Source organism: Urocampus carinirostris, chromosome 9, assembly GCF_059441175.1.
Source record: "Urocampus carinirostris isolate Australia breed hairy pipefish chromosome 9, RoL_Ucar_1.0, whole genome shotgun sequence".
Taxonomy (NCBI): Eukaryota; Metazoa; Chordata; class Actinopteri; order Syngnathiformes; family Syngnathidae; genus Urocampus; species Urocampus carinirostris.
Genome location: NC_142357.1, coordinates 36,156,036 through 36,179,479, shown reverse-complemented (window position 1 = coordinate 36,179,479; position 23,444 = coordinate 36,156,036). Strand labels below are relative to the sequence as shown.

The following is a 23,444-nucleotide window of genomic DNA, read 5'->3' as shown; positions in this document are numbered from 1 at the left end:
AATGCTGGATAATGGAAAAAAGAGAGTAGTACAAAACGAAAACGTGAACAACAGAGAGTCGGGAATGTACCCCTGCCTTGAAATGGTTCAGTCTATTTAAATTCAAGCGCTGCATCGTAGTATTTCTGAAGTAGTACTTTTGTAGTATTTGTATGGTAGAATTTTGTAATATATCTGTTAGTATTACTGTAGTTGTATTCATGTAGTATTTTGTTGTATTTCTGTAGTATTACTTTTGTTGTATGGTTTATGTATTTTTAAGTATGTTTAAAGTAGTATTTTCACTGTATTTTCATAGAACAATTTTTGTAGTATATCTGTAGTCATTCGGAGTATTACTATCGGAGTATTTTCGTAGTATTTCTGTCATAATATTTCTGTAGAATTAATTTGTTATATTTCTGTCGTAATATTTATGTAGCAGTATTTTTGTATTATAGTGTTGAATGCAAAGTGTGTAATACTTAGCATCTCCTTGTGGTATATAAAACCTTTCATTTGGTAAAAACAACATTGATTTGAATACAAAAATACATGAACTATCATACCAATTTTTATACCAATTTCTGTATATATTTGCACTGAATTTCTTTTACATAGTTGAATCCCTACCTAGTGGTCGCCACCATGTTTGTCTGGCATCTTGTCGGTACGCTGTGCTCTGTGGTTTTCATTCACATAAGACAGTGCCCTCTAGTGGTTAGATATTACACAATGGGGCTTCAACTGTGAAAGCTACATCTTCAAATTGCATCATGTTCAGGGTTGGGTAGGGTTACTTTAACTGGATTACTTTCAATTACTTTTGGATTACTCCAATACCAAATATGCTAATAAAAGACAAAAGAAACTAAATATGAATACAATGATGACTCACAACACGTGGTAAGCTTTCTCTCCTGGCTTTGATCTCTTTGATCTCCGGCAAAAATAACAGAAAATGAGACAGAAACAAAATGAAAATAAATCCAAACAGCTTGCCAACATCATTTTTGCCGTTCCGTGTATTCCGTTACTCCCCAAGCCTGCACAAAATGTAGTCATTTTATTCATACTTACTTTCTTCTGTCTTTTATTAGCATATGAGGTTCGGGTTCGCGCCCCGGCCGAGTCATTCCTAAGACTTAAAAAGTGGTCGGCGGCGCCCTCTCTTGGCTGCGGCTGCATCGGGTCAGATGCAATCGACATTTCGTTCTGTGTACATTGTTACACAGAATGACAATACAAGGAAATTATTATTATTATATTTGGTATTGGAGTAATCCAAAAGTAATCCAGTTAAAGTAACCCTACCCAACCCTAATCATGTTAGAGTATAAAAACAGCTTGTTTGTATGTTCTTTTTAGCCAAATTATTCACGAACCTTGTAGCTTTCTTCTGTAATTGAATATGTCTTTCTATATTGCTTCTTTATGTATTTTCCCAAACCTCTATAAAGGAGTCAAGATTAATTAATTTGTCATCCATTAGTATAGATTTCTCAAACCACTGTTAGATAAAATGTCCTGTTTGTTCCATATTTGTGAGGACAGAAATAGTGTTAGAAATGTAGAGAATAGAAGGCCTTCTTCTATACCTGTTAGGTGAAAGTGATCCGTGAAATGTCCTTCACCTCTTTAGCCCGAAGATGGCGCTATCAACCCATGCCACACTAAGAGAAAATGAGAGCTCTCGTTTTCCCAGCAGGTCATTCATGCAAACACAAAACCTCCACTCATGCTTTGCTGCAGCCTGGCACCAACTCCATCTCCTCCACGAGTGCGAGAAGATGATTTGAAATGAAAATAAGGAGAAGAAGGGGAGTGAGGGAAGGGGAAGTCTACTTTCTCCAGAAGTAACAAAAAAAAATGAATTAAAGTGTTTGAGAGCTTCATTTGATGAGAGCCGCTTGTCCTCAAGGGAGGCCCATCTCCTTTGAATGGTGCTCACCTGAGAGATGCTCATCCATCCTGCTTCGTCTTTTCATCAGAACCATGCCAAACATCTGCCCGAGGGCTTCGGAAATGTACGTCGAAAAGAAAGGTTGCGTTTGGAATGGAATCGGATTTTAGCGTCAGGGATTACAATATAAATTGTGTTTTCTGATTTTCGGGAATGCACCCGCTACCTGCATCAATAAATGGTATCACTTCGATGGCGAGCTTAACTTCACATCCAATTAAAGCTGAGTGCTAGTGTCTCACATGGTTGATGCTAACATTTTGGACGTGAATGCTACACGCTAATGCTAGCGTCTTTGCATTGTAATCTAATGTTTAATAATGAATAATTTTGGTACATCCATCCATCCATTATCTGCACCACTTATCCTCAGTAGGGCCGCGGGAATACTGGAGCCTATCCCAGCCATCTTCGGGCAGTGGGCAGGGGACACCCTGAACTGGTTACCAGACAGTCGCAGGGGACACAGGAACAGACAACTCACTAGCTCATTCACACCTAGGGACAATTTGGACCGGCCAATTAACCAGACATGCATGTTTTTGGAATGTGGGAGGAAACCGGAGTGCCCGGAAACCCACGCAAGCACGGGGAGAACATGCAAACTGTACACGGGAAGGTTCGATCTCATGACCTAAGAACTGTGCTGCACATGCGCTAACCACCACGCCGTGCTGCCCAATTTGGGTACATCTTTTCTCTATTTCTCTAACCCTAACGCAGGCTAATCGTACGTCCGCGTTATCGTAATCTTCCGTACGAAAGATTACGCTAACATGAACTGTAAAAATAAAAATAAAAGGATAAAGAAAAGAATTATGCATAGGATTTCTTACCTTTGTGGTGGTCAGCAGAAGGCGTAGGTGGACGGTGCTGCTATTATTTCTTTCTTAAATGCAATAGTTGTACGCACTACTTTTCTTTTTTCACCTGTAGCAACTTTGCTGCTTGCACTGACTTTCTTCAGAGGCATAATTAGGGGCTAAAACACTTTGTACACCTATATTAAAAGCGAAAGCAAAAAGAAGCACGTCCGCACGCGATTCAGTCAAGAAAAGAGCGATCTACACCCGTACGCCGCTCAGCATCGCACCCTAGCGTACGCACTCAGGCATTACCGGCGTTCGTACTCCGAATTTTTGACCGAACAGCGAAGCAAGAATTTCTCGAAATTTTTGGTCGGACTCCGATTTGTTCGAACTGAGAGGTGTTAACCGAGGTTCCACTGTATTTGCAATATTACATTTAATTGTTAATCATGAAAATCGTGATTGAGATGTGCTCTTTCATAAATAATTTACCAAAATTTCAGATTTTTTTTTTCTTTTCATAAAACACGAAAGGAAAATGAGAAAAATGTTAAGGAATGTACCCGTTAGCTCTAAAAGAACCTTTTCGCTAGTGGGACCGCTAGCTGCACCCGCAATTAACAGTGCTTTGGCAGGAAATTTCACTTTAGCTGCTAGATAGATAGATAGATAGATAGATAGATAGATAGATAGATACTTTATTCATCCCCGTAGGGAAATTCACACTTCCAGCAGTCTACCCTGTTGTTTATTTACAGATGAACATGATGCCCTAGGGGTGCTTGTAGCGGAGCGGATGACGTCACACGCTGGTCCAAAAGTTCGACATCCCTGCGGCAGATGGAAATCTTTTTCTTTGTGTCCAGGGATACACCACCTCGTGTTAGCGCTTCCGTCTCATCCCGTAGGCTTTCGTGTCTCTGTATAGCGGCGCTGAAGCCGGATAGCTCCGGGTAGCTCCGGGTGGCTACACGTTAGCGTCCGGGGTGCTAAACGTGAGCCACGTTTCCGCAAAACACAGCAACTGCGCTCCCTGTGCGCTTCGATGTTTTCCACCAGCACTCGTTGGTCTTATTTGGTCGTGAGTTCACATTTACCATGATTACGGATGGTACCGAAGACTTATAACGCCGCTAGCCGCTTAGCTAGCTCCGGCTCTTCTTCCACCATAGTCCCCCTCATCACGCCGGCACGAGAATTCTGCAGGGCAGGGAGTTGATTCCTCGAATAAACGCATTTTTGTGCGCTAAAACCCATGTCCATAGGATAGAAAAGTAATCCAAAGTGTAGTTGTCAAACGGGAAGAAAAACACCGAAGATAGGAGCAGACAATAAAACAATAAATCACAAAAGTGAGAGATAACAGGGGAGCTGCTGGAAAGGCAGCCACTCGTCTCTTTAGCAATTATTGTGAATTTATTAAGCAGTTAATGTTAGTTTCCCAAACACTAACTACTAATGCTAGCATTGTAGAGGTGGTCGCTAGCCGCTAATGCTAGTTTCTTTGCAATAATACCTAACATTTAATCATACACATTTTAATAAAGACTCTCATCATTTAAATGAAATCCTATTCAATATTTTTTAAAATGTAATTTATTTTCTTTTAACAAACCATTTAAGAAAAGTTTTAAAAAATGTGTTTATTAGTCACTAGAATCCCTGGCTTGAGTTTCACTAATGCAATAGCTATCAGTATTGACAAATAGCATTGCTTTGGTCATCAGTACACTTTAGCAGCTAGCATGACTTTAACAATTAAGGGTGATTAAATTATTAGGTAATACTAGTGTCTCAAATGTTAACTACTAATTTGTTATTGTGGACTTTGTTGCTAGCTGCATATGCTAGTGTCTTTGCAATATACATGACCCCAAATGGTCAGAAACATGCTCATTGGTCACAAAACTTCCTGGTCTTGATTTATATAGCATATATTTCTGCTACAGCTAAATGCATTAACAAATAACAGCACTTTGCTGGCTAGCATTACTTAAGCACTTAATGCTAACGAAAGCTAACTACTAATGCTGGCATTGTGGATGTTGCCGCTAGATGCTAATGCTAGTCTCTTTGCATCAAGAACAAATGTTTATTCATGACAATTTTCTCAGAAATATGCCAACTTCTTCTCTTTTCGGGTCTGAAAAATTAAGATTGTAATTTGTGATTTAAATCATATTTTTTGCTCCTTCTTTGATATCATCAATCAAAGGCGATGTGACGGGATCGTCTCCCGGGGAACACATGTATTATTTCAGCGTCAGAATTCAAACGAGAATGACACGTTATATGTTTAATGTTTCGCGTCCCGTGAAATGAGTTTCTAATGTGATGAAAGCTGTTACTCTTCACAAGTCTGCTGACGCAAAGCCGCTAGCTAGCGCGCCACTGCTCGCCCCCTCAACGCTCAAATTTGCAGGGAATATCGTGCTGACATTTTTCCCAAAATCCATCAAAAAAACTGTAGACCCCAGGATATGGCATTAATACTTCCCAGTCCAGTCCAGTGTCAGTACTTCCTAAATCCATTAAATACGTGGACTGAGCAATTAGGGAAAAAACACTGGACCGTGTGTACAGTAAGATCAAACATCTAGTTGGATCCGGCCATCTCCGTCTGTCCCTCACCCCTTCATACACCCCCCCTATGGAGGAAAACAAAGCCTATGCAACAAGGACAGTACAAACATCTTCATTGTTCCTTTTTCTCTTTGTTTTCTTTATCCTCACTGTAAAATGTGGAACTGGAGTGCCACTTAGTAAGTACTACTTATGTGTAATATGGGTAGATACAGTATGTTTAAATAACACCCATTTTAACATACAATTAATCTGCTGACAATACATAAAGATAAAATATTTACAGTTGGGATACAACTATTAAAAGTAAATTTATTACTGGTAATCAACACATTGCTAGAAATTAGAATCTAAGCATTCATTAAAAATTAAATATATTTTTTTTCCACTGCTTCCTTCTCTGGCCACTCATGTTAGCCACGTGGTCGCAGGTTTTTGCTTGATGCTAGCCGCTAATGTTAATGTTAGCTGCTCCTTAAGTTTATCAAATAGTACATAGATAGACACTTTATTCATCCCCGCAGGGAAATTCGCATTTCCAGCAGCATCCCTTCGCTGAGAACAATACAATAAAAAAGCAAAAAGAATACGATATACAAATGCCCAGTGTGACGTGCTAATACCCACTGTAGCGTGTTATATAGAGTATCGAGATTGTGCTACACAGAATACAAATTGCAATAAAATATGGTAATATGCAATGTAGGGGGTGTGGTTTAATGTGGGCCTTTACTCCGCCGGGTGGAGTTAAAGAGCCTCATGGCATGAGGAAGAAAAGATCTCTTCAGCCTGTCCGTGGTACAAGACAGTGACATCTATTCTTGCATATTACTTGAGTCTCATTGAAATAAATGAAGTAGTTTTACACCACTAGGGGTCATTATATAATATGAAGCTTTAATTAAATTGTCCTGATGCCACACTTTGGACTTAAGGCCCTTAACCCTACGTCTTAACCCTAGGAATTGGTTCACCCTAACCCTTGACGCAATTATTCCCATTCGCCACAGTGACAATAATTCCCTCTGCAAACCAACTTGAATTTTGCCGGATCCGGCTTCTTTTAAAGCCGCAATTTTCTGCTTAACACCGAAAACAGCGTCCCAGCAGGCTCGACGAGCTCGCAGCTAGCGTCGAAATCTTTTAGCGCGGAGCATTCAAAAGACGGCGTGAAGGTTTCCGTGACAATTGACTCTCTCAACGGCACAAAAGAGTCCTGGGAGACTTTGTGAGGCAACCAGCATTCTCGCAAAGGAGAATAAAAAAAAAAAAAGAGAGAGAGAGAGCGGCTTTTTCGAACATTGTGAGTGTGGCAGGATTTGTAATAATCATAATAATTCGGTTGAAGTGGAAAAAAGGGTTTCGCACTCGTCAGAATTTTGACGAATGCCGACAATTATTACGTTTGTTAAATTGCGCCGCTATTCTTTTCATTCGGCGTGTTGCTCCGGGCCATCGCCGATATCGATTTGAATATAACATTATGGTCGGCGGCGCCCGGACTGGATCCATACATATTTGCATGAGCTAATATGTCACCCACGAGGAAATCGTATTTAACTTTAAAATGCAGCTCATTCCTATTCTTTTATCATTCTTGTTTTTTTTTTCAGCGTATTACATTATTTTTAATCCCACAATGCCTAGGCCGTTGCGCAACGCACCCGAGGGGCAACACATTGTACTGTTTCCAGGGTTGGGTAGGGTTACTTTAACTTGATTACTTTCAATTACTTTTGGATTACTCCAATGCCAAATATGCTAATAAAAGACAAAAGAAACTACTACCCCTACCCAACCCTGACTGTTTCATACCTGTCACCTCCACGGCTCCATGTCGTATTACAAAATAATCGTACACCATATTTTTTTTTCCCCAGGAATGATGCATGAAATCCCCAGGCGGCAGACGCATGCGATTGATAAATTTGCGTTTTTCCGTACAGATTTCCTTGTACATTGTACTCGTCTCAAAATGCATAAAAAACGTACTTTGTACGGCAAAACCGTACAGGTTGACAGGTATGCTGTTTTATTAATGATGGATGTTTAAAGAGTCAATATTCCAAGTGTTTATTGTCATATGCACAGTAAAGAACCAGGATTCCCTGCACAATGAAATTCTTACTTTGCTGTCCACACAGTTGCCAGCATAATGCCAGGGTGACACAACACACTCTTCTGTTCAACAGCTTTCACTGGTTTACCCCTGCTGCATCATACAGGTGCCCTGCCCATCCCTAATATCGCGTCTAAACATCCCACTATCCTTCCACAACACCGCTCCACTCATTCCTATCACCAACAAGAGCTCTAGCTTCCACAATATTTAGACCTCTTTCCTGCAGTGCACTCATAACACCATCCATCCACGTCAATCGTGGCATTCCTCTTGGTCTCCTTTCATTGACTTCTGCTCTGTAGATCCTCTTCAATATTTGCTCCTCATCCATCCCCTCCATCTGTCCAGAGGATGGATGAGGAGCCAATGTTGAATATTACGAATATTTATCTAATTTTAAATTCGTGTTCAATTTTAACTTGAATATTACTTTTATTTTACTTTTAATTTAATTTGAATTTTATTTGATTGTTATTTTATTTTTATCTCAATATAATTTTATTTTTATTCATTTTTATCTAATTTTATTTTGAATTTTATTGAAGAACAAAAAGATGAGTATTTCAGATCTGTGATCGTTTCTCATATTATCATCGTCACTTTAAAAAAAAAAACAATTTTTTTTAGAAACATTAAAAAAAAACGAAAAAAAAAACAATAAAGCACTCACAACCATAATCTTGCTTTATAAATAAAAATGTTGCGCCCAAGAATTAAAAAGCAGTTTTATTTTTTAAAAAAAGACATTAAAACAAGAACATTTAGAGAAACCGAACTGTATTGTTACAATTTGAAAAAAACAGTACTTCTCAACCAGAATAATAATTAAGAATGTACTGAAATACTGGACAAAAGCATGCATTTCACTGGATCACAAAACAGACTAAATGTTTAAACAGTAAAAAGTTTATTTATAGTGATTCAGGAAATATTTATTGGGCTTGAGTCTTCAGACCCTCCCCAGCATGCGGGCGATCCACCAGTTGCACGGCATGACCACCTGGCAGACCACGTGGCCCCCCCGGTAGTAGTAGGGCCACGGGTTGAAGCCCCCCAGGGGAATGTGGTAGCGGCGGCAGAAGCGGTAGCCCTGAAGACAGTACTGGCAGCAGTAGCCGCGCTCGTCCAGGCGGTTGTCCAGCTCCATTCCCAAGCCTCTCTGTTATTTCGGGTGGGGGGGAAATGTTTAGTTATTGTCACCAGACTTGCACATTTTTCAGAGCGAAACTACTTAAACAAAAAAAAATCAGTTATAAAATTAAAATCAGTTATAATCTTTTGCTTGAAAGTTGTGCTGTTCTCCAGAGTTTGGAAGTAACGAGTTACATTTATCTGGGTAAGTTTTGGGACATTTTTTTTTATTTCCAGAAGTATTTTAAATGACTAAACGTTTTACTTGAATAGATTTGTGAAAAAGAAACTGTATTTTTACTTCGCAACATTAGGCTACATTGAGCCCGTTACTCAAATCCCCTCCACATAAATACGCGTCTATCCGTCTCCGCTAAGGCACATATATTTTAAACTCCGCCACCTTTGGCACATTTTTTTTAATTTAGATTTTACCAGCGAGCCAAACAACCACAAGGTGTCACTTGTGAGAAAGGTTTACTTGCCCACGACACACCACAGGAAATGGTGCCCCTATGACCCTAGTTGTTAAAGGATCCACCAACACCAAACCACCCGCCCATATATATTGTATAATTTATATATGTGTATATCCATCCATGCATTATCCGGACCGCTTATCCTCAGTAAGGTCGCGGGGGTGCTGGAGCCCATCCCAGCCGTCTTCAGGTAGTGGACAGGGGACTCCTTGAACTGGTTGCCAGCCAGTCGCAGGGCATACAGAGACACACAATTCAGTTGCTCATTCACACCTAGGGGACAATTTGGACCGGCTAAATAACCTGATATGCATGTATTTGGAATATGAGAGGAAGCCGGAGTGCCTGAAGGAAACCCACGCAGGCACAGGGAAAACATGCAAACTCCACATGGGGAGACTGAACCTAACCACCGAGCTGTCGTGCCGCCATATATGTATATATATATATATATATATATATATATATATATATATATATATATATACAAAAATTGGGTAAAAATGAGTAATGAGAAACATGTAGCTTACATTTTCAGTTGCAGGAAATTCTTCCCATTGTAATTTACCGCTGAAAAACCTGATTTTTTTTTGGATGGGCCTTACTAATGTCCATAACTGATACGTAATCCTTGCGATAATACATATTTCATAGTGCCCTTTTAAAGTGTAGTGTGCACTTGTCCTATTGGGCACGACCTGTAGGGGGTGATGACGCTTGATCGGACAACGCCATATGAACCAATGCCAGCTGCCGTCGATCGCGAGTGAAGAATAAAAGCAATGGCAAAGCGAACCAACCTGAGAGTAGTGTCGGTGTCATTTTTAAGCAAACTTTTTGAGAAACATTTTCAAGCATTTACAAGCACTTGTCTTAAAATTCAAGCACTTTTCAAACCTTGAAAACACAACATTGAAATCCAAGCACATTCAAGGATTTCAAGCCCTCGTATGAACCCTGTATATCAGGCGCATTGGGTTATAGGATAGATAGATAGATAGATACTTTATTCATCCCCGTAGGGAAATTCACACTTCCAGCAGCATCCCCGTGTTGAAAACAAAACGATAACTAGCCGCTAATGCAATAAGTAAAAGGAATATAATATATAAATACCCAATGAAACATGTTGATATAGAGTATTTAAATAGTGCTACATAAAATACACACTGGAATAAAAATAGGGTACTTTGCAATGTGGGGGTGTGGTTTAATGTGGGCTTTTACTCCCCCGGGTGGAGTTAAAGAGCCTCATGGCATGAGGAAGAAATGATCTCCTCAGTCTGTCCGTGGAACAAGACTGTGACAACAGTCTGTCGCTGAAGCTGCGCTTATAAGGTGCACTTTCAAATTTATGGCCAATTTGGCATTTTTAGGGGTGCCTTATAGTTTGATAGAAGTCATTCTGGAACAGCTAACCTACCCCCGAAAATAATTGTTCGAAGGAGAGGTGCACCTGACAAACTCGGGGCCGTCAATGTCAGCAACATACATGTCAAAATCAATGAAAAGAATCGATACACGCGTGTTAACGCGACATTAAATCTCAGAGGGACAAGACGTGACCAGATAACCTTGACCTATCGGGCAAGGTCGACATACGTCTTGTTCTCGGCCCGTCCATCAAAACGTGCTAACGTGCCCATAAGCGGCGTAATTACACTATTTCAATTTCCTTCATCTTTGACCTCATAACTCCGCCGCCACGGCAGTTCTGCTTCCCCTCGCCGCATCCAAATGAGCAACCCGAAGCACCCCAACCCCCGCCTCCCGACCTTGACGCGAAGAACGTATCACGTTCCTAAAGCAATTAGCGGGCTAATGACGGCCTAACAAGGATTCTTTCATTTGGCTGCCTCGGAATTTATGGAGGGGCCAATTGGAAGCCAAACGAAAGGTAAATTAGGTGGATTTAATGACCCCTGGCGTTCGCTTCTCGCCGTGGAACACTCGCCTGGCCTTTTTTGATCAAGAGCAATGTCTAATGGGCTTCGGAGAAGTGCCACTTTAGTCCGGCGCCTTCGGTTCGCGTTACCCTGCATTTTAAAATCTTTTTAGCAAACGGCTCCTCGGAGACTTAGGTTAGCTTAGCAATTAGCGTGGCGACTTTGGTGATATTATATGTCACTATAGAGTGAAGGATTTTATACATTTGACTATAAAGGATTTTATATGATTGAATACAAGTTACATTTATTGAGTTTAATGCTGTAGTTATTTACTGACTGTGCCTTTATTCAATGAGCAGTGAAAATTCAGGGCAGGCATGAGTGGTGGAAGATGTTGTTTACAGAACGGGACGTACTGCTGATAAGATAATCAGCACATCCAGACGGAGGACGGCAGGCGTTGTTTTGAGAACAAGGCCCTGATGACGTAGAAACGCACGGTTTTGTTTTGAGTGTTCCAGACATCGCGGCGCTCTTCTCCGAGATGGTGAAGCCCAGGGAGCTTTATTGGCGCGCCCATGGGAGGAGTCGGCGCGCCATTTTGCGGGGAGAAGATGGCCAATAAGAAGAGAGCTAAAGGAATTCAGAAGAAGGCTTCCCAGAGACTCCAACGTCACTAATTTGGCCGTTTTTGATGTTATTGTTTTGACTTAGTTAAAGTGTTAATGAAATTAAATCTGCCCGCGTGGGGAAATGTTGGCTTTCCTGTTCATCTTTTCCGTCAAGAAACAGGCGCACATCAATTGTTGGGTGAATGTAGGTTGTGTTTGGTTAATGGAGTCAGATAACTAATTCGAACAATTTGGTAAACGGTACATTTTTATATTAATTCCCAACAAGAGGCAAAGATTACTACCGAAACGTACGAAACAGTTTTTGTGTACTTGCTAAAGTTTGCTTACTAGCTATCGTTTCTTGTACATGATTCAATTGTTTGTTTGTTTGTACATGATTCAAATTGAATCGTTTCTCCGGCGCCGTCACGAATGGCAGCCACTCCAGCAGCTCCCGTGTTATTTTCGATTGTTCTCAGTTATTTTCGATTGTTCTCAGCTTAGGGATGCTGCTGGAAAAGTGAATTTCCCTTCGGGGATGAATAAAGTATCTATCTATCTATCTATCTATCTATCTACTTTGGCTAACTGAAATACTTGCTAATGGTGCAAATCGTTTACTTGCTGAGCCTTGTTTGCTAGCAAACTTCTTTGGCTGACTAGCAAAGACATGCAGGTTAGTCTAGCAACTATTGGTGATATTATTTGCCACTACAATGGCAAAGATTGCTAGTTAACTGTGTGAACCCATTTAGGTGTACTTTCTGAAGCTTGTTAGACAGCTAGCTACCTTGGGTAACCAGCAAAGACTTAATTTAGCATGGTATTTAGCATGGCACCTTTAGTAATATTATTTGCTAAAATGGAGGGCAAAGATTGCTAGATAACGGTGCAAACCTATCCAGTGGTACATGCAGGTTAGTTTAGCAATTAGCATGGCACCTTTGGTTGCTGTTTGCTAGCTAACAGTGCATTTAGGTGTACTTGCTGGAGCTTGTTTGAAAGCTAGCTACGTTGTCTAACCAGCACAGATGCTCAACTAAGTATGGTATTTAGCATGGCACCATTAGTGATATTATTTGCGAAAACTGAGGGCAAGATAAGTGTGCAAACCTATTTAGTGGTACTTGCTAAAGCATGTTTGCTAGCTAGCTACTCTAGCTATCTAGAAAAAAACATGCACGTGGGCTTAACAATTAACATGGAACCTTTGGTGATATTATTTGTCACTCTTGTTGCAAACTTGTTTAGGTGTACTTGCTAAAGTCCCTTTGCTAGCTAGTTTTTTTGTATTCTATATCTTTTATTATTTTATTTTTCAACACAAGGATACTGTTGAAAGTGTGAATTTCCCTAAGGGGATGAACAAAGTTATCTATCTCTCTCTCTCTATCCCTCTATCTAGACATCTATGTGTCTATATTTCTAGAGATCTATCTGTCTATCTATCTATCTATCTATCTATCTATCTATCTATCTATCTATCTATCTATCTATCTATCTATCTATCTATCTATCTATCTATCTATCTATCTATCTATCTATCTAGACATCTAGACATCTAGACATCTAGACATCTATCTATCTATCTATCTAGACATCTAGACATCTATCTATCTATCTAGACATCTATCTATCTATCTAGACATCTATCTAGACATCTAGACATCTATCTAGACATCTAGACATCTATCTAGACATCTATCTATCTAGACATCTATCTAGACATCTATCCAGACAACAATCTACCTATCTAGACATCTATCTAGACAACAATCTATCTATCTAGACATCTATCTAGACATCTATCTATCTAGACATCTATCTATCTATCTATCTATCTAGACATCTATCTATCTAGACATCTATCTATCTATCTATCTAGACATCTATCTATCTAGACATCTATCTATCTATCTATCTAGACATCTATCTATCTAGACATCTATCTAGACATCTATCTATCTAGACATCTATCTATCTAGACATCTATCTAGACATCTATCTATTTAGACATCTATCTATCTAGTTATATTGGCTAACTAGCAAAAACACACATGTTAGCATATCATTTAGCATTACACTTTTAGCGATAATATTCGCCATCAGAGAGGCAAAGACTCTAGCTAACAGTGTAAAGCCATTTAGATGTACTTGCTGAAGCTAGCTCTCTCAAGCTCCCATTGTTAACTCTGATAAATCGAGCAAAACTCCTAACTGGCGAGGCCTAAAACCCATAGAAATGCCGGCACATAAGCTATCTTGTTTAGGCGCGTTTGATTTATCGCTACGACACGCTTATGCTAGGCTTCAAATGATTTATTGTTTTCAGTCAACTTTCAGGGTCATCAGCCGGCTGTCAACCATCTCTTATGGAAACAACAGCAAAGGCGTCAATGGACCAATGATTATCTTATCTTCTACTCGCACAACAAATTGGGACACCGCTTGGGAAAAAGAAAGGAAAATGTTTTATTCAAATGACGGCGCGGCAGAAAACAAATCAAACAAACAGCCAAAAGGCAGCATTGTACCTTAAAGACAATTAATCAGAGCTAGCCTCTTAAAACGGGGGCCACATATTAATCACGCCGCCTTTGAGTGGGAACGATAAGAATGGCTCACCTTGGGAAATCGGAGGCAGTCGCTAGCAAACAAGCCGCGCTAATGAAGAGCAAGAAGCATTAGCTTATTTTGCCACGCACGCGCAAAGTTTCTCCCCGGCGATGTTTGCAAAGTTTCATGCTGATACCGAAAAATGAATTCAAACGCAACATTAACGGTGGTGTGTGTAACTTCAAAAAGATTCTATTTGCCGACGCCATTTTCTGGCCGAAATCATCATTGCGGCTCCTTTTGTTGCGCGTGCAAGTATGTGAAGATCTTGGATGTGCTCGAAAAAACTCTACCTTTTAAATCTTCTTTGGCATTTGGACTGTATTCAAAACAGTTTTTAGATTACTTTCACCATTTTCATCCTGTAATTAAGGAAACACACCTTCATGCGCGTTATATTACTCTGTATCCCTCAACCGCCATGCCTATTTCCCTTCAGCGTAATACACTTTGTGGCCGGAACACGGATAATAAAAGTAAAATAAAAGTAGATAGGCGCAGTGGAAAAAAAAAAAAAGTACAGTATATATGTGGGCTACAATGTTAGGCGGCGGAGGTCACTCCCGGGGCCACGACGGAGCGAGTTCGCCGGACGCGGCGTCACACGGCGCGACGCGAGAAAAGGCGGCGGGCGTGATCGGGCTCCCCCCGTAAAAATTACTAAAATGATGTTGGCAAGCTGTTTGGATTTATTTTCATTTTGTTTCTGTCACATTTTATGTTCGTTTTGCCGGAGATCAAAGAGATCAAAGCCAGGAGAGAAAGCTTACCACGTGTTGTGAGTCATCATTTTATTCATCTCATCTCATCAGCCGTACCGCTTATCCTCAATGGGGTCGCGGGGGGGCTGGAGCCCATCCCAGCCATCTCCGGGCAGTGGGCAGGGGACACCCTGAACTGGTTGCCAACCAATCGCAGGGCACACAGGGACAGACCACTCATTCGCTCATTCACACCTAGGGACAATTTGGACCGGCCAATTAACCTGACATGCATGGTTTTTTTGGAATGTGGGAGGAAACCGGAGTGCCCGGAGGAAACCCACGCAAGCACGGGGAGAACATACAAACTCCGCACAGGAAGTCTGGAGCTGGATTTGAACCCACGACAGGTTCCCATGACATGAACTGTGCCGCACAAGCGCTAACCACTGCGCCGCCGTGCTGCCCCATTTTATTCATATTTAGTTTCTTTTGTCTTTTATTAGCATATTTGGTATTGGAGTAATCCAAAAGTAATTGAAAGTAATCCAGTTAAAGTAACCCTACCAAACCCTGAATACGGCGCACAAGTACTTTTAACTATTAGCATATTTGGATAATGTGGCGTGCAATATTTGACGAACAGCTATGCACCGAAGCAGCGATGTCCCAAGCACAAAGTAGCAACGGTTTGCAGTATTGAGAAATGTTTCTGTGAGGATCGTGATAAATGTGAGCATTACAGGAAGTCTCATTTCCGTCCGTGGGGGAGGAACGGCGATCGGGCTTTCGTGGCCACTCGCCCGTACCTGATAAATGCCACGCGTCCCGAGTGCAGTTACACTTTGTCGTCTGCCTTCTTTCCTAGCTATGACTGGTATAGTTCTCTCACTCTGCCAAGGATAATTAATCCAGAATGGTTGCGGCAAAATATGTCTCTTCCTCCGTGGTGTACATTTGGATGATTGGATGATCGGATCCATCCAAGAATTGTTCCTGACAGAGTATTTGGATGATGATGTTTTGCATTTATATAGCGCTTTTCAAGTCACTGAAGACCCCCCTAAGTGCTTTACAATGTATTTCACACTTACCCATTCACAGGGTTGGGTAGGGTTACTTTAACTTGATTACTTTCAATTACTTTTGGATAGGTGAGCTTTCTCTCCTCGCTTTGATCTCTTTGATCTCCGGCTAAACTAACATAAAATACGACAGAAACAAAATGAAAATAAATTCAAACAGCTTGCCAACATCATTTTTGCCGTTCCATGTATTCCGTTACTCCCCAAGCCTGCACAAAATGTAGTCATTTTATTCATATTTTGTTTCTTTTGTCTGTTATTAGCATATTTGGTATTGGAGTAATCCAAAAGTAATTGAAAGTAATCCAGTTAAAGTAACCCTACCCAACCCTGCCCATTCACACACACACACTCACACACCTAGCGGCGTCAGCATCCATCCATCCATCCATTATCTGCACCGCTTATCCTCAATAGGGTCGCGGGGTGCTGGAGCCCATCCCAGCCATCTCGGGGCAGTGGGCAGGGGACACCCTGAACTGGTTGCCAGCCAATCGCACACAGGGATAGACAATTTGCTCGCTCATTCACACCTAGGGACAATTTGGACCGGCCAATTAACCTGATATGCATGTTTTTGGAAGGTGGGAGGAAACCGGAATGCCCGGAGGAAACCCACGCAAGCAAGGGGAGAACATGCAAACTCCGCACAGGAAGGTTGGTAGCTGGATTTGAACCCATGTCCTTAGAACTGTGCCGCACACGCGCTAACCCCCGCGCCGCCGTGCTGCCCAGCGGCGTCAGCATATACTACAAAACTAATTTGCAAAAAAAAGCTAAATGGAGCTAGCTTGTGGATTATCACGCCACTGTCTGGTCTTTGTTTTAGCATCTCAGTGGGGAGGAAGATGGAGGATTTTAGGTAGGGGGGTCTATTGGGGGGACTTCAATCTGACATATTTAGCCAGTTAATCGAGATTGGTAAAAAATAGACCCCTCCAATATTCCCCACAGATTTGCAATCTTATCTCTGCTCTCAATGATAGTCAAATCGGGATAATGGATTGCAGCCGCACAGGTACTGTTCATTTATGGAGGAAAGACAGAAAATAAAAAGAGCTGGCACCTATGACACAAAATTGAACCTTGCTCTTAGAAATAGCTGACAGGGGATAATGGATCTCGGACGCACGGGAGATTTTCATTTTAGACAGAAAGTATGAGCTGCAACACATGACACAAATTTGCTCCTGGTCTGCGCTTTTAGAAAAATTTAACTGGGAATAATGTAACAAACCAAAACAGTGCAGTTGCTATTTTGTATTTTCATTTTGTGTTTTTAGTACTGAGTAAGGTTGGGCAGATCACTTCAAATATTGACATTGTCGAAGCAAGTACTTGGATCGGAACGATACTACAGTTCCGGGATCGATACTTTGCTCTTACATCAGGTTCCTCAAAGTGCCGTTTCTCTGTGTATAATTGTACTGTTTACAGTACTTGTACTTTCTGACTTTTTTATTTCCAAAATATTGCGTAATGTATGATATTTTAGCTGTCTTGTTGACAATGTATTTATATTTTTGTTATATTGCTGCCTTTTTGGTTTGACTCTCATGACTCTTCCGAATTAGTTGTTTGGTTAAAGAATTTATAGTTTGTAGTATTCAAGGTTTTCTCTGCATTGTATTGTTTACAGTGTTTGCACGTTCTGACTTCATTTTCAAAATATTGTTTAATGGGAGGCATTTTAGTTGTCTTGTTGTTTTATTACGGAAGGTCAGGGAATAGGGATGTGTGGATCCTTCCAAATATTGGTATTATCGATCGTAAGCAAGTACTCCGATTAAAACGATACCATAGTCCTTGAATTAATACTTCGCTTCTCTGTGCATAAATATTTTATTTAAAGCATTTGCCCTTTCTGACTTATATTCTGAAGTGGAAGGTATTTTAGCTGTCTTGACATTGTTGTACAATATTTGTTCTTTTGTGACGTTGTCACGTTTGCCATGGCGCCCAATTGGCCCCGCCCGTGTGGCGCCAGCTGCGGGTCGTTGACAGATTGGCTTTCTTTCTATTTTAAGCTCAGTGCTCTCACTCACCGTTTGTCAGTCCGTCAACGAACCTTTGCCTCGTAAGACGTGGGTTTTGACTCGGTCCTGTTCCCTCTTGGTATTTCCTGTCCGGTATTGTTCCAGTTTATTTTGTCCTGTTTAATATCGGTTTCCAGTTTCGTTCTCGTCTAGTTTGTCCTGTTTAATTTCGATACTCTGTTTTGATATCAATCCTGTCTGTCCCGTCCTGTCCGGTATCGATCCCATCTGTCTGATATCAGCTCGGGGAATTAGTATCGATCTCGTTGGCCTCTGGCTTCCAGACTGCTGCCTAACGTGCATGACTCCCCATTTCCCGTAAAATAAAAAGCTTGTGTGAGAAACATCCTCATCCAGGGTTCGGTTACTTTTTAGGTTTGACTCATTAGATTTAATCTAAATCAGTTGCTTTATAGTAGAATTTAACTTTTATAGTGTTACATGTTTTTGTACTATTTGCACTTTATTTTCAAAATATTGTGTAATGCGAGTTATTTTTGTGGTCTTGTTAGTATTGCTATACATTTTTATTAAATTATTATGTATCTTCATTACATTCCTGCTTTTTTAGAATGGTTTCAATTCTAGTTCTAAAATGCTAGTACCGGTAATAGAAATGGGGAGTCATGCATGTTAGGCAGCCGGTCTGGCATGGAAAAACAGGAAGCCAGAGACCGACGAGAATGATTCCAATTGCCCGAGTTGATACCGGACAGATGGGGTCGATACCGGACAGGACGGGACAGACAAAATAGATAACAAATCAGGATATCGAAAATAAACCGGAGAAATTAGACGGGAACAAAAACTGGAGGAAATAACAACGGGGAAAAAACAGACGGAAACAAAACTGGAACCCAAAATTAAACAGGACGAAAAAAACAGGAACAATACCAGACTGGAAATCTCAACAGGAAAACAGGACCGAGTCAGAACCCACGTCTTGTGGGGCAGAAGATCGTTTGACGGGCTGACAAAGGAAGCAAGAGAGCGTTAAGCTTAATATAGACAGAAAGAGAATCTCCCAACGAGCCGCAGCTGGTGCCACACGGGCGAGGCCAATTGGCCGCCATGGCAACCATGACAGTGTCATAAAGTAACACAATCAAATAATCAATAATCATGACATTTCCATTCAAAAATTATCTGTATCGGATCAGTATCAATCAATAATACACTGAACTTACTTGGATCTGATCGATACCAAAATTCTCCTGCCCCTGATGATTATCACATTGTTATTAAATATAAGCGATTGACTTTGAGAAAGGGGGCTTTTGACACAATTTTCCGCCTCGGAGAGGAGCGGGATGTTTCTCTCAATTAACCGAGGAACGTTAAGCGAGTCTTGGATGAACCGGCCTTACTTAAACAGATATATGGCGCAATTGCTGTGCCCTCCGGTGCGCAAAGAATGTTTTAACATCAATTACGTGGCGATTTCAATGGAGGGAGAGAAGCGGCTAATTGAAACGGATCGACGAGGTCCCGGGGACGTCACGGCAAACTCACGTAATCGTTGACGGGTGCGTGGTAGTCCACCTCACGGGCCGAGCGGCCACCTTTCGAACCCGTGTCCGGGGCGTCTACATGCTCCACTTCCTGGTCCTCCTCCAGCTCTGAATCTGAAGCACCGGAAGAGTATGAAATTATTAGGGAAGTACGTTAATCATCAGATCAATAACCGCAAAATGTGATCCTAAGCTGTGATACCATTACCCTTTTTAATTTTGATTTTACAGTGATACTTTAGTACCTAAATGAAAAGGCTGGTCTACTAAGGATCCCAAGAGCCAAGAAGAAATCTGCAGGTTCGGTTCTGCTTATATCCTATAGCAGAGGTGGCCGACCCGGTCCTCCAGAGCTGCATGTCCTGCATGTTTTGGGGGTTTCTCTGCTCTGCATTATGTATTCTGTGTAGCACTATTTAGTTACTCTATATAACATGCTAAAGTGGGCATTTGCACGTCACACTGGGTATTTGTATATTGTATTCTTTTGGCTTTATTATTGTATTGTTCTCAGCTCAGGGATGCTGCTGGAAATGTGAATTTCCCTTAGGGGATGAATAAAGTATCTATCTATCTATCTATCTATCTATCTATCTATGTGATGTCAATTTTCGGCTTGTTAGCAAGCTTTGTGAAAGCTTGATAATGAGCCAGGCAATTGGAATGTAAAATGTTCTGAGCAGTATTTGAGTCAGTTGACTAAAGAACAGACAGGTTGTTTTGTAAAAGAACATAGTAATTTTCATCGCACCTCACCAGCAACACATTTATTCTACACTTGAAGTGCAACAAAAAATATATAATATAATAAAATAACAATCAGCATGTTAATAAACACGCATAAAAACGTACGTGAACAAACACAAAAACATGTGCAATCACACACAAAAATGTACGTAAACACACACAAAAATATACGGAAACACAATCAAAAACGTACGTAAACACGCTCAAAAATGTACTTAAACACACACAAAAACGTATATTAACACACAAAATTATACGTAAACACGCAAAGAAATGTACATAAACATGCACAAAAATCTAAATAAATACACACAAAAACATATGTAAACACACACAAAAATGTACTTAAGCACACACAGAAATGTATGTAAACACACTTAAAAACGTACCTAAACACACACAAAAATGTACGTAAACACACACGAAAATGTACGTAAACACACACGAAAATGTACGTGAACACACACTAAAACGTACCTAAACACGTACAAAAACGTACATAAACACACACAGAAACGTACTAAACACACACAAAAACGTACGTAAACACATAAAGAAATGTACATAAACATGCACAAAAATCTAAATAAATACACACAAAAACATATGTAAACACACACAAAAATGTACTTAAGCACACACAGAAATGTATGTAAACACACTTAAAAACGTACCTAAACACACACAAAAATGTACGTAAACACACACGAAAATGTACGTGAACACACACTAAAACGTACCTAAACACGTACAAAAACGTACATAAACACACACAGAAACGTACTAAACACACACAAAAACGTACGTAAACACATAAAGAAATGTACGTAAACACACACAGAAATGTACGTAAACACACACAAAAACGTACGTAATCACATACAGAAACGTACGTAAACACGTACAGAAACGTACGTAAACACGTACAGAAACGTACGTAAACACACACAAAAATGTACATAAACACACGCTAAAACGTACGGAAACACACACAATGCTGATGCTGTGATATTTATTCGGCCAACACTAGAAAGATTCTAAGCATTTATGTTCCTCATTAGAATAAATTTGTACTTTCTATAGAAGTAGTAGCGCGACCTCGGCCATACTCAGTCGCATGGCTCGAGATTCGAAGCCGTTTATTAGCATTTGTGCTCCTCATTTGATTTTCTATAGAAGGAGTAGCACCTTGGTCTTGTCTCCTCTTTACCTCTTCGTAATGTGCAGGAGGCAGTGGAGACCTCTCCCATTATCAGTTGCAAAGCTCGAAATGTGTTGAGGTTGTTGTGATGTTTTGGGTTTTGAACATCAGTGAGCACTATTTTGTTCTGGTCGTACAGTCATTCTGTTGGATGTAATTACATTTTGTAGAGTAAAGATTTTTTCTTTTCCAGTAAAAATAATTAAACTTTAGGAATGCAGTTACTGATTTTAAAATGTAACATTACTTCAGTGTTCTCGTTTGCCCGCGTCCCTGCGTCCTAGATGCATCATTTTTGCTGGGGACGCATCGTCTCAGATCAACGTGCGTCCCCGGGACGCAACTTTTTTGACCCAAAATTGTCATGAATACCCGATTACATTTTTTTTTTTTTAAACAAAGATTTACCGCACTCCAAACTTTTCGTCAGGCAGATCCGGCAGATGTTGTTTTGGTCTCGCGGTTCGAGTTTTCGTCTGCACGCCCATCTCGTGTTGTGTGGTGAAAAGTCCGTCTCTCTTTAGAGAACCGGCTTTTTCGGCTCAACTCATTCAAGAGAGCCGGCTCTCAAACGGCTCACTTGCTTTGATGCATTATATTACGAATTATTATGTTATATAAAGAAGTTAAGAAAAAAAGGAAGTATAAAAGGAGAAAATTAAAAAAAGACAGGTCTGTGGGTATCCCTTTCATCGGTATATTACCAACAATAATTTGATGTAGAAAATGAATTAATAATTTGATGATTAAAACTGAATGAATATATAGATTTTTATTATATATTTGTCACCAATTTACAATCTCAACCTCGATAACACTAAATTTTGGGGACCCAAAGATCTCCGTTGGGACCCATAGATTTTTGAGCATTCGAGTCCCCGGGACCCATCACTTTTCAGAGGTAAAATGAACACTGATTTCTTGTATTTTTTTGCTGTTTATATGTGTCAACCGTGAGTACAACCCAAACAATAGGAATGATCTAGAGCTCTAGTTAATACAACTTCACTTTGGTGTTATCGTTACACCCTCAAATGACCCACCGGGAGTCTTTTGTCAAGCGAAAATGAGACTGTCAATCAGGCCGATCGATATACGCTCGAAATGCGACCCCTGGAAACCCACCGCGGAGCTTGCGGCACCACACGCGTCCTGCGGGCGGTGATTTAGTAGCGCCGATTTTATTGTAGAAGTCCAACCCCCCCTTTGGATTATGCCTTACCGCTCAGGGGGGAAGGATGGATCCAGTGGATGGGCAGATCTTGGCAGAATTCCCAGATCTTAGACTGGAAAAGGAATGCCGGGTCAACGACGGGCTCCTCAGCGGGAACCCACACCAGGGACCCCTCTGTTTTGGTATCAGCACCGTCCACCTGCTGACAAAAACAACCCATTTAGCTTTATTTTCATGACATTCATTTTGGAGGATTGAATATTCCGATCAATGGGGTTGGGTTAGTTATTTCATTTTAGGAACATCCATGTAAACCATTTGGGTCTACTTCTTCTTCTGGTCTTTTTTCTTATCTGTTGAAATGGTAAAGAATGGTGTGCTCGTAGGGCTCTGACTAACTTGTGAATTGGTTGAATTCTCTATTTATCTATCTATCTATCTAGACATCTAGACATCTAGACATCTATCTATATATATCTAGACATCTAGACATCTATCTATCTATCTAGACACCTAGACATCTAGACATCTATCTATCTAGACATCTATCTATCTATCTAGACATCTAGACGGAAGATTACGATAACGCGAACGGTACGATTAGCCTGGGTTACATTTATGTTTATGTTATCTGTGTCTTAAAGGTAAACATTCAGGGTGTTGGAACGGATTAAAACGATTTACATTATTTGTAATGGGAAAATTGATTTCGGCGTTCGAACAAATCGCTTTTCGAACAGGGTTCTGGAACGGATTATGGTCGAGAACCGAGGTTCCACAGTACGTTTCACATTTTTATCAGTA

General features: G+C 40.5%; 1 protein-coding gene across 2 annotated transcripts in view; it reads right to left on the bottom strand.

Annotated features, from left to right (window-relative positions):
- Window positions 1-8,387: 8,387 nt before the first annotated feature.
- tnmd (tenomodulin) overlaps window positions 8,388-23,444 on the bottom strand; it is a 118,448-nt gene continuing 103,391 nt past the window's right edge. Inside the window, exons 6-8 of one of the 2 annotated variants that reach the window (XM_088344189.1) lie at window positions 22,689-22,842; window positions 19,520-19,632; window positions 8,388-8,615 (exon numbers count right to left, since the gene is read on the bottom strand). In XM_088344189.1, the coding sequence (XP_088200315.1) occupies window positions 8,406-8,615; window positions 19,520-19,632; window positions 22,689-22,842 (477 nt within the window). In that variant the 3' untranslated portion in view covers window positions 8,388-8,405. The remainder of the gene's footprint in view (window positions 8,616-19,519; window positions 19,633-22,688; window positions 22,843-23,444) is intronic. The other variant, XM_088344190.1, reaches the window with a different exon arrangement.